Source organism: Spea bombifrons, chromosome 11 (assembly GCF_027358695.1).
Source record: "Spea bombifrons isolate aSpeBom1 chromosome 11, aSpeBom1.2.pri, whole genome shotgun sequence".
Classification (NCBI taxonomy): Eukaryota; Metazoa; Chordata; class Amphibia; order Anura; family Pelobatidae; genus Spea; species Spea bombifrons.
The window spans coordinates 24,354,234-24,367,188 of NC_071097.1; the positions used below are offsets into that span (position 1 = coordinate 24,354,234).

The 12,955-nt window shown below is 38.0% G+C and overlaps 1 protein-coding gene across 1 annotated transcript; it reads right to left on the reverse strand.

Annotated features, from left to right (window-relative positions):
- Positions 1-506: 506 nt before the first annotated feature.
- On the reverse strand, positions 507-9,212 carry ANKRD22 (ankyrin repeat domain 22). Its single transcript, XM_053451277.1, has 6 exons — positions 9,062-9,212; positions 6,016-6,207; positions 4,668-4,775; positions 4,035-4,112; positions 1,681-1,779; positions 507-982 (listed from the first exon to the last, which is right to left on the reverse strand). The coding sequence occupies exons 1-6, from the start codon at positions 9,080-9,082 to the stop codon at positions 905-907; spliced, it is 576 nt and encodes a 191-aa protein (XP_053307252.1). The 5' UTR covers positions 9,083-9,212; the 3' UTR covers positions 507-904.
- Positions 9,213-12,955: the final 3,743 nt, after the last annotated feature.

Genomic DNA, 12,955 nt, shown 5'->3' on the forward strand with positions numbered 1-12,955 from the left:
AGATGAAACCAAATAAATCATGTAAAGGTATTTGTAAACATTAGACACATGAGAAAATATACATTTTGTTTACATCATGAAAAATAGCAAAGATATACGTGACTTAAATAAAAATTATCCTTCTGGCCATTCAGTGCCTGGCACTCAAGTGGTTAAAGCCAGATACATAGGCAAGCAACCAATCACCAAATTCAGAGTAAGCTGGGAGTGGGAGATAAGAAAGGGGGCATCATCATAACCCCCATATATTTGGTAGTATGTGCCAACACTTCAATCGCAGACATATAAGCATTTTAACAATACGGCCATCACCCTATTTTGTGTAGAGATGGGCGATGGCTCACGAAAACACGTGCTTCAGTCCAAAAGTAGCATTCCCACACGGGACGAGCATGTCGACTCACACAATTGTGGTTTAAACTGGTAACATTTTAGCATGGCTGGTAGTAAGGGTAAGTAATGTGTCATTGTCATTTTTTGTGTGGATCTGTGACATAGTAACAAATGAAAAGGGGGTGAAACAGATTATATACAGTATTATATTAACCTTAAACTAGCAGTGCTTACTTATATCTCTGTCCATTAAGGTTTTTTGTTCTTGCCTTGATTTGTCCTTCTGGTCTTTGTAGAAGATGTGGATGTTTTGTTTGTTTTGTGTGAAAATTCTATTTAGGTGTTTAAATGTATAAGCTAACCAGAATTATATAATACTTCAAGGAAAGGCATGGGCTCAAACCTTAAAAAAATAAAAATCAGTCTTACAGTTACGGGACGCACTCTAATTTAGAGATGGAAGATCTGGAATGTTACAGCATATACCATGCAGAGCTTATAGTGATCTACCCTTCAACATGTACGATGTTCTGCCTTCATGTTCAATATACATACAGACTTGATTCTTATTTTACGATGACTTCTTTAGCGAGTTTAAGATTTGAGAGAATTTTAATCTTTGTGCGATGTCCATTGGGCTCTCCCCATCCTGTAAATTGAAAAAAGTGAAATTTAAACAATATTGTGCATCTTAATGGATAAAAAACTTGATTGCTTGGTTTTTTACTTTTAATATATGTTGAAGCCGTTCTTACACTTAAATTACTACTTATATATTAAACTGGATTATCTTTAGTCAACATACTTTAAGTTTCTCTTCATGTAAAAGATGAGAATGCAACTTAAAATTAATATCTATCTCAAAATGGAGAACAGTAGAAATGATAGGAGCTGTTCAACCAGGTTTAAGAAGTTTAGAAGACCAGATTTACTCAAGAGCGAGAGAATTGTATGCCAGGCGAATAAAACCTGACTGAGGGGTTTAAGATGTGAGCATGAACCAACTATTCGCTTTTAAGCACAAAATCTGTATTAGTTGAATGATGAGACATCTGTTTTCACTAAATTGTAAGCTGTCTGTATGTTGAGGTGACATGAAAGTTACCTCAGTAACCATGCGTTATGAATGGTCAGACCTTCCAGGTCCAGCCCAAGCATTTAGTGCCTATGGTGCTGAGCTGGTGGGATGGGTGCCCCCGCCAGGTTCGAGCAAACAAGTACATGATGGAGTGGGCTCCAAAATCATCATTATACCCTTCTCTGGAATAAACACCATTAACAACAGATGCCGTAATAATCCTTGGTAGCCTACACTTGCATGAAACTAAATCTCCATTTCGTACTTGCCTTGTTCTTTAGGTAAGGATCTGCGTTAGCTCCAAGAAGAATTGGTATTATAGATTGACTTTTCATCTTGCAGGCATAATGGAGAGCAGTGTTTCCTTTCTGGAACAGAAAGATAATATTTTCAACATCTTATTACAATTAATATTGCCACTAAGGACGGTATAGTTTGCATAAACTATGTAACTAAAGTCAGGTGTTTTGCATGTCCTTCTCCAGTGCCGTAGAAAGGCCTGAATTGACCTTGTATCAGCCATAGAAAAATTGGTGTTTCCTTCAACATGTCATTGACTTATTTGTGCATAATGTATCAGACTGATTTACACACGAGGTTTAGTGAATCAATGATTTATGTAGGACTACTGTATTCTGCAGTGCTGTAGAAGGAATACACTAAGTGTCTTATTAAATCAATTGAACTATGCAATTATAAGCAAATTTCTGTGACCATTGTCAAGCACCGCTACAGGCAAGTTCATATGAATTGCTAATGTCCATAAAATTATTTGCACCCAACATACTTTTTTTTATACTATATCTACACCCAACAGACTAAGTTTGGAAATATGGCTCAAAACGTTTAGTGTTGACACCAGAATGAACAGTGCCAGGTCTGCTATAGCCAAGGCAATTGGAGTTTGTCCATAGTGGTTTTCTTACTACTGCCTCCATCGTACCAGCTGTTTACATGTGTTTATTATTAGGCCTTTTACTGAGATTTATTAATGTGAAAACAAACATATGGGGAGTTATATGTAATTGGGGATTTTGGTGAAAAGTAATAATAGCTGTGCAATCAGCAGAAACACCTCATTGGTTACTATGGTAACCACTTTTGCCACCTCGGCACCAGTATTGCTCATTATAGATCCTCTTTTGTTTCATACCGAATCACTACACGGAACACTAGAATAATGGTTGCAAATGGCAGTTTCGATCATTAGCAAGCACCACGTGATACTAAGTGGATTTACAAAGCCTGCATTTAATGTAGAGCTGAGGCCGCATTGAAAGCTCCTGTCTGTTCCCCAAGGAAACGCACCGTGTTGCTTCAGGGGCATTATGGCCAATTATATCAGATCAACATGCCCTTTGATGCACTTAATGTACAACGAACCTGAAATATATCTGGTTACTTAATGTGTTCATCTCAGCATATGAGATCACCCATCACTATTAGCCAGATGATGCTGCTGCGAGCCGGGAAAATATGAGGTTAGGGCTCATCCGAGGATTTACAGTAAGTGAGACGACAGAAACAATGATCCATATCTAGGATCAATGACTACAGCAAAGATATTCAGCCGGCAGAAGGAAGCATTATAAACCGACTAGGAGGGAGAACTGGCAAACATCTAAACACATTTCAGCCCATGAATAATAATAAAAAATACATATTTTTGGGGGATTATTATGGTAACTAGATGTCCCTTTAAGAAGAGAAAACTATAATACATCAAAAGGAATAAAATGAATGCGGTTCCAATTTAAAGAGAATGATGAAAAGATTATTAATCCGGGGACGAAACCATAGGGTTGTTAACGCTTTTGTGACAACGGATGGGCCTCTTCGTGGCTAAGAAGGATGACCTGTTTATTCACTGTGAGCATATTCTTCTAGATTCTTTTAGGTATGAAAGCCCAGGACTCCAACGGAAAAGCAGAGCTTCTAGTATTTCAGTAACATAAAAAACGGGCCACCCCTACTAGGGACAGAAGTTAGATAATTTTTTTGTGGTATGGCTGTTTTATGTTCTAAATTATTGAATGCCCCACAGACCTACCTCCTGTCCTGAGGGTTCCCCCCCATGAAGCACTCTTAGGATGAAATCCCCATCCCTTTGAATTTAATGAAACATTAGCCTGCTAAAACAATCCTGAGTCCTGCCACTGGGGCAAATGCACTGGGGGTGCATGCTGGCATATGGAAAGGTCACGAGGAAGCCATTGGCATGAAGCAAAGTCTGACGAAAACACTATCGTAATAAGGGATTCTGGCTCCCTGCTACTTCTGTTACCACTTCTGTTACCAATATTATTGTGTTTCAGGACGGCCATATTTTTCACACTAATGCATATTTTAAGCATGGTGGGATCCTCATTACATACTTTAGGCTCTGTGTTGTCGATGACTATGCATAAACGCTCATTTAGAGAACCATTAATGCTAATAAAAGCTTGCAGAACGAACGGGCCGAATGGCTCTGTCGGAACCAATAGAACAAGAGGTGTCTGAGTATATGATCAATCAAACAGGATCAATATATTACTTACTGGCATGTTGTAATCCCACGCTTGTGTAATGACTTATAGTGGGTAGTAAGCAATATATCCATATTATATCTAAACACACTTACATAATCTGAAGCATTGATGTCGACTCCAGATCCTATCAAAAGCTGAATCAACCTTTCATTCTGCTTGGTCTTTGAAATCTGTAGACAAAATGAAGAGTAAACTAGCCATTAATCAAGAGCCTATGTTTATGATAGCCCTTATGGCAATAATAAGATATTTCAAGGTGGGTTTGAGCACTCATCTAAACATCTTCCAGCACTGGTCAAAAAACATCTAACAAAAACCTTAAAAAATGTAAAATAGGCAGCCAGTCAGGAACTTGAGGTCAGCCTCATGCGGAGGTACATCAAGTAATGACATTTCTAATCTTTCATGCACCTATACATCTGTCATATAGATCTGTTAAAATAACATAACAAAGGTAAGAGGAACGGTCATGTCATGTTTTTGACCCAATTACTCCTTTATGTTCACTATAGGAGCTTGACTAGTGTAGCAGGTCCAGAGAGGGAGAATAACAGGAGGCAGGCAGCCTCTACCTCTGTCCTGCTTTCCAGGGCGTTAATATTTTGGCTTTTGAGAACAAGAAGTTCTCAAGGTATCCACCATAGAGACAATGTGAATGTGAATGCATGTGAGGCTGGGTTTTTTTAGTTTTTTTTTTTTTTAAACGGCATGGCGTATTTACTTACCATTATAACGTATCCGATAAGCATAACAGGCATTAAGATAATAATTAACAGGTAATCCAGGAATGTAAATTTCCGTCTTACAGCGTAATGCAAACACGTCCTCTCTTTCTGCAATAAAGGAAGAAGTACACAAATGAAGCAACAGTTCACATTCGCCTGCCATTTAATGTACTATGCAGAATATTTTTTGTCGTTAGTATGTGATGAACTCTACCCTACTGTAAGGTAGTCAGTTAAGGTATCAGGGCTGATAGCAGAGTTTGCTACCTTCACTGCACACTATGATTAGATAAAATAAAAGGGGGGAAATTATGAAAACAGTCTTCAAAAGGTGACCTATATATGCCTAGTGCTAAAAATGATACAATGTTAACACGAGTCAATGAGAAACAAATGCTCTTTAAAACAGCAAAGTAATTTACACCATTAAATAATGCTAATAAAGTATGAACAAGCATGATACCAAAAAAGCTTTACATAAATACAGGGTGGCTTTAAAATATTAGAAACCTCATTCCTAGTGATGCAGAATGCCCATATTTTACCAGAAAAGAATGCCTAATATGTTAAGTTTTCCTCATTCATAATTTTTACAGTCAACACAGTGGTGTATTCTGATCTAGGGTGGCAGGTTTGGGGGAAGGTGGGGCGGCAGCCCCTCTGCTACATAAAAGGGAGCAAGTTGCCCTATTGCGCGATCAGGACCCCTGTAACACCACTGCTCAATGGGCACATTGAAAGGGAGAACACTGAACTCCCCAACCGGCCCATTACTCTACCATATTCAAGTTGCCAAAGTCCTCCACAGTTCCCCTCCATCTAGCACCACTGCGCCAGGATATGACAATGAATATGGTATGGAGGTGATGGCTGTTGGGTTAGGACTAGGACAGAGCTGAAGATAAATACGCCGCTGAGGGAACACATAATTGTCCTATGACAAGAACAGCAATGCAATGATAGCCTGTTCCTACAGAAACTCCAAAAGCTTTGTACAACTATCCCTTTCCCTTTTTATGTGTTTTCATCTGCTTTATTTGACATACTACAACATGCAATTGATGTTTAGTCTATGTTAAACAGCATGTTTAAAGCTCTGGTCATGGTCCCCCATGACATTTTTAATTTTACCAATAGTTAGCCAAATAGGCCAAGAAATAATAACAAGCATTGGAATGTCTGGTGTGAGCACTGGATACATTGAGCAGATAATGTCTGAAAGTTATCGGGCCTTGCATTGCCAATATGGCTCCAATGACCACCTAAATATGAAATTTGTGGCAAATGAATAGATTATGTTATGGAAATTTTGGCTTGTGTATATTGTTGGGATATTTGATCCACTTACGTTATTTCTGATGTTCACATCGGCTTTCATAGACAATAAATAGCTTGACACTTTAATATGACCTCTTCGGCAGGCACATATAAGAGGGGTGTCCCCACCAAAGCTGTCCCGTACGTTCAAGGCTTTGCTGTCTTCTTCCAGAAGAACCTGGACTTCTCCTATATTATTCTCATATGCTGCTTGGCAGATGGGCTGAAGAAAATGAAAAGCAATGATATAGTTTTCTAAATACATCCAGAAGCCATCCACTGCACAGGTTAACCCAGAGCGCCTCCTTGGGTAAATAGCATGGCGGATCTCCATGACAAAATAAACCAGTTTGGGACCTTCACTCAGTACTAAGTTTAGGTATCTGCTTGCTCATTAGTCTCATTCATGTTTATTTATTATGCATTCTGAAAAATATACATAAATCTTTAGATGGGTTTCAGGAAAAGAAAAATGAAACCAGGTTTATTGTAGAAAATCAGCCCTGGGCACCAGAGACCCGTTACCTCTGTTACCCCAGGACACAGGGAATGTTCTGCTGCCCTTGGAGTCATTACAAATTGTTTCCACTCCAAAATAAATAAATAAATAAATAAATTAAAAAAAGGGTATGCGCTCAGACTCTAAAGACTCAAACCTTAATTACTCCGTGCTACTGTTTTAGATTCAGGATAATCATGTGTCTATGCAAGTTTGGATTCCTTTACTGCATTAGCCTCTACCACTTCTGCTGGGAGCCTATTCCACTCTATACATTCCATCTAAGCTTCTGGTTTTAGATTATGACCTTTTGTTCCAGCATCCCTGCTTCTTTGAAAGAAACCCCCTCTTGTACTTTATGTACTTAATTGTTTCTACCACACATGTCACTGCTCCAAGCTATAGATATTGAAATCCCCTACTCTTTCTTGATATTTTCATCCAGCAAACGATTCGCCCTTTTAGCAGCCCTTCTCTGAACTCTCACTAAAAGGCCAATATTTTAGGTTAGTTCTGATCAACAGATGGTTCAAAGCAACCAAGGATACCTTAGAAAGGTCATAGTTAATAAATTGTCATTTTTTTTCAAAATTGCTACGTAGCTATGTTCTCGCTACCTCTGGATCACAAGGAGCTGAAGGGGAAACAGGGGACGGAGGTAACCTACTGTGCAATGTGTGTATAGTCAATCATTACCAAACTGAAAAGGGAATTCAATTCCATTGTGAATGTTAAGTATGTAACTGCATATAAACCTAACAAACAACACTAAAAGTGCTTACAATGTCGTTAATTATATATACAGTTCTGTGAAAAAGTATTTGTAAAGAACGTTAGACCTCACTTGCCTTGGTAAAGGTCACGATCCCACAATGAGAAATGGAAGAGTTGCAAGGCAAAAACCAGTTCTGACCAAAAAGAATACAATGGCTTGTCTCGCATTTGCCAAAAAAAGTGGACCTTTCCAAAAGACATGGGTTCCAATACATCTGGACCTCACCCTTTAGGAAAGCACCCCAAAATTGTTCCCGCATCAACAAATGCTCCTGAACTTTGTCCGTCAAACAAATGTGGCAGAAACGATATGTCTATTTAATATTTCAAGAGTCTCAGCGTCAGCTCATTTAGAAAGGTCGCAGGTATGATCATAGTTAACACAACTTAGTGCTACAACAAAGTATAATGTATAAAATGAAAAATACTTTTTGCATGATGAAGAATAATACTGAAAAAAAATCAAACTATAATAAAATAAAATATAAATTGCATAACATATTGTACAATATCGAGGACCTCACAAAAACAAACATACTGCTTTGGGACATCCGGATGAATCAGTTGTGACTAATCTTTTAGTTTTATGGAGTAATGGAGCTTCCTGTTACGCAGAACAGAACCAACGACACAAATTGACTCATTACTAACATACATGCTCTTTCAATCCTTCTAAATATTGTTTATATTCTCTCTCTGAATGTTGCCCCAGCTTCGCCAGGACCTGTGTGTGTCACATAAGGTGTGCTGGACCTTCTCTAAACATGCAGACTTTTGACCCCCTTTTGTGGGGTCTCTTGGATACCTAAATTGGTCATTATTCCACTTAAAAAATATGGATCATCAAAAACATGATGATGGTTTTGATCCTAGGATGCACGTTCCTCTAGATTGCTTGATAACCATCATGCCTAGGAAAGTTCTAATTGAGCTACGCATAAAAACTTTAAAAAACACAGCATAAAGTTTCTATATTACAACCTGGATAAGCTTTGATCATTACAAAGGCTGAACTACCTTCCAAGAAGATTTTCGTTAGGGACCCCCATTTGCCTACAGGGCCCGCATTACAGGTTGAATCTCGAAACAGCAAATGAACACACACATTATATATATATATCCCTTAGTTTATCTTTAATTAAATCCATCATCTTTGTTAGAGGTGGACTCTTAATCCCTTTAGAACCCAGAACCAACCCTGGATAATTAAACACGCGTTGGCATGCCATAAGCATTGACGGTATGGATTGAGTCATCTTTGTTCAAGTTGGCACTATAACTATGACATATCGGAAAACATGGAAACTATTTTATTTTTTTAAATTAGCATCAAAAAAGCCCAGGACTGCGTGGCATAGACTTTTTTAGTGTCTTGGCATCAGTTGGCATGTCTGCTTCTCTCAATACTAAAAATACATTATACATACTTTATATACTGCACAATATACATTTTTATATAGATATCCATAAACCAGTACATTAGATCTATTCATGTAAATAGTTGCCACATTGAATATATTTAACTAAAAGTTCAAAAGCTTCCTATTGCTTAGAAGCCAGTGAATGGCACACTTTGTCAACTTCACACACCTGGCCTGTTGAGGTTTGTATAGTTTGTTGTTAACCTGACATTTTTCCGTTCTTCTTTACATAGTATTACATACATTATATAGTTATACCACTGAGATGACACGATTATTCTTTCCCATGGTTAAATATATCTTGCATTCTGCGTGTTTTTAACGTGACGTTGGTATGAAAACAATCTAGAAAGTTGGTGGATAAATAATAAAACGTAACCTACCTCAGAGTAAAGGATCCCCATGTCATCAGCTGGTTGTTCTTTGCTTCACTAGAAGTAACTTCAAGGAAAAAATAAAGTGAAAATCTAAAAATTAAACAAGATCCCTATATATGAGGCCGGTGCAAAGGCAGAAGTGTGAAACATCCTGATGTGAAAGAATTGCAGTTTCAGACGCCCAGCCCAGAAGTGTCATGTTACTCAATAGCATGACAGACTAGTACATGTTACAACATAGCCCTTAACATTTATTTTTCACGTATAACCACACACATGACAGATAGCCAGGTAAAAAGGTGAACCCAATCTGGATCCGATATCTGGTATAAATCATGCATTAATCATATCCTGGAAGCAGGAAGAAAAGCGAGATCCTGAGTGTGAGCGTAAATGCTATCAACCAATATAAATGTCTTTGTGAATAACAAAACCTCTTACCTTAAGCATGCAAACTTCTTAAATGTAACATTCTGACATCCATTATTGTCCGTAGCCACTAATACTTTACATTATAAGATTACCATTATTATTGGTTTATTTGGAACATAACATCAATGATCTATTGTTCACATCCCTGCTGTTCTTTTCCTAATTTGTAACTGCCGTACACATCGTAGCTGCTACATTTTATATATTTTCTGCGGAAAAAGTCAACTGCTGGCCGACAGCACAAAACACTCTCCAGCAGCACATCGGATTCTTCAGTGTATGGCTGCCAGCTGGACTCAAAATGCTGCTTTTTATTCTCATTTTGTCCCTACAGAATATACAGTAGAAAACTATTCCCAACAGTCAATAGAAACATGCTTTTTTTTAAAAAAAAAAAAAAAAACTAAATAATATATATATGTGAATTGACCTGTTATTTTTCTAGAAATTACACGTGCTTTCAGGGAGAAAATATACAATAAGATTTATTGAGCTTTCTAATATGATCTGGAGAACTTTTACAATTACAGCAATCACCTCCAATATAGTTATAGGATAAATACGGGCAGAGGTCAAGGAAAACAGCAGACAAGCCAAGACCAACAATCCAGCCAAAGTCAAATCAGTTTAACAAGACCCAGGACAAGAAAGCAGCCTACAAGTGGAGTGGGGTGAAAAAGAAGAAGGTGAATGGGGTACAATTTTAATTAATAGGTAGGGCCTGACAGTCCTTAAATAAAGATTGCAGATATTCAAGAACACTACAGCAAGATGGGGTTATAGAAGCTAAAAGAAGTAGTGGGATCGTGGATATAGGATACATTCAAATAAGAAAAGGAAACATATAAAGGAACTCCATGCTGCGGTTATACACTCACCACGAGGATACCAGTCTCCGAACACAGAAACATATCAGGTCCTACAAATACCCCAGGTTACTCAAGAAAAAGGTTCATCGTAAAGATAAGCGAGTCTAGGGCAGATGAATTTAGGAAGACTGAACTTATCCATGCACAAGCCTCTTCCAGCTCGGTCCTCTCTCTCAGTGAGTTCCTCAATTCATGCGTATCTAATTATCAGCAAAATGTGTCGTAGTATCTTACTGTCCTGCAAACTCTCATGCCAACTTTCCCTTTAGTGAATAAACCCAATTGAGTATACACTTCTTTCTCAGTTGGTACTGTGCATGCATGGAGGCCACATTCGTTGTGCTTTAGTAGTCGTCATGTGCAGTTATGCCAGCATTGGTGCTAAATAAAAATATATTTGGTTTATAAAAGTACAGTAGAGAGTCTGTTAAATATTCTTATATTTGGGACCAATGCAGACTCAACAAACCAGAGTCACCCAGGTTAAACAGGCAACAGTAGCTACTAATGTGTTTTGGTTACCATTACCATGTTATTTTATATCTTTGGTCAGTATTGTATTTGCATAGAACATTTCAACTTGATTTAGTTTGGTTTATGCAGAAAACTATCTCTTATATCTGATCTCATCTGTAACTTGTTTTGTATATACACACACTTGCAAATTAGTTACAGACCTCTAAGGCTTATTCACTTAACGGTGATTTGTAGAGAGATTCAATATTTTGCAGGAGAAACTTATCTGGTTAAATAATTCATGCGTAAACAATCATGAAAATAAAGTAAACCAGTTCATTTTAACTTTTTACGCTTCGTAAGACTTAACACCTTAAAATGAGAGAGTGCTAATGCAATCGGCCTAAGTAGAGGCAGCAGCGTAGCCAACTAAAGAGCAAGCTAGACCTAAGATCTAGTCCACTCATGTGAGCGAACCTGTCCTGCACTCAAATATGCAAACATGGAGTTGTGCATGTGCGGACAACTCTATGGCTGCAGCTTCCACTTTAGTTTACTGCTTTGCCCCCTAAATCTGTGAGATTGGATCATTGGTAAATACAGTTGCACCAAAGTCCGCACATTTTTTTTCTAGAAACCATTATGATTTGATAAAGGGAGAGGCTTAGTTTGTGTTATATGTACATAAATACAATACAACATAATGGCTTTAACATCTAACATCTACAATTGATAGACATATACATTTTTGGTACTATAAGTTACTCTACCTTAGGCAGAAAGTCTACCATATGACATCTGTCTCTCTTTTACTATACAGACACTATTCTTTTTTGTATACACATTCTGCATGTTTGCTAATGTTATTACTACTTTTTTTTCCATTACAGGTACATGTTGATAATTCTTTCCAGCGAATATCTCTCGTATTGCTGCCGTGTGTGGGTTAAGACCAATTCTTAGCGCGTACCTTTTCCATTATTAATGTATGTGAACTTTCACAGAGAGATATTCAGCCTCGCCCTTGGAGGCCTAAGTGTCTAAAGTAGGGAGACCAGTTTTTCCTGTTCCTTAGGCTGTTTCAAGTTGAAATATCAATGCCGACTGCTCAGCATATAAGATAAAAAACAATTCTGGTTTTGTAGAAGAGGTTTCTTAACTCTTGTTACTGAGTTAGGGGTTACACTAAGATATTTGGTTTCTGAAATAAAGGATGTTACACTTGGGCAGAGTCTCAGCGGTTTATATGAGTATGATCTGAAACCAAAGGTTAGGAGCCAACATTAATATTTTATTGCCATGACTATCTGATGTATGGGATCGCACTAAAGGCAAGCCTGGAGGCATTCGGTTAGGAAAATAGCTGAATGTCCTTTATTTTCATACATGGTGACCAACATGCGTTATGAAGAGCCTTCCCTACCCATGTTTTGATTGTAAGAAAGGGCCAGGTTTGCCTTCTGGTTAAAATTATGTAGGACCCTTCACATTGCGTAGCTAAATAAATTGGATTAAATGTGTCAATCATTACCTTCAACTCAATTTTCAGTGAATATACTACATTATATGTTTTCTTACTTCATTGCTACCCCTCCGCCCCTCAGCAAAACTGAGAACAATTTGAATCAACGCAGAGTCATAAAATCAGGGCAATAAAGGTCTTGACCCTGATTGATCATCACACATCAGGGGCAATTAAATGCAGCCTTTGAGATACCTTAGTATGCAGGGAACCCTGCTATAGCAACTCCAAAGATCAGATGTACCTTCACATGCGTTGAACACGGGATGCACATATAATGCAGCGGCAACATAGTAAATGTAGCTGTAAAGATATTTTATCTTTTAAATTATGAGAAAAAAAACACCTGAGATTGCGTGCGGATTAACCACTTAATGCTCATGCGAGTGAGGAACGCAGCCATTTGTTTATGGTTTCTGTCTGCTTGTTTGTCCTTTGAACCACAGTAAGGTAGATCTTGCCGTTCCACTGTGTCATATTTCCAGGCACGAATATCTCTACCTTGGAGCTGTTCAGCGATACTAACAGGGCAGGGTTTCTGCTTTTATTTGCTGCTTCAGGATCTATAGGGTGTAGGAACCTCACATACAAGGTGTGACTTTACAGGGTAACATAGAAGCC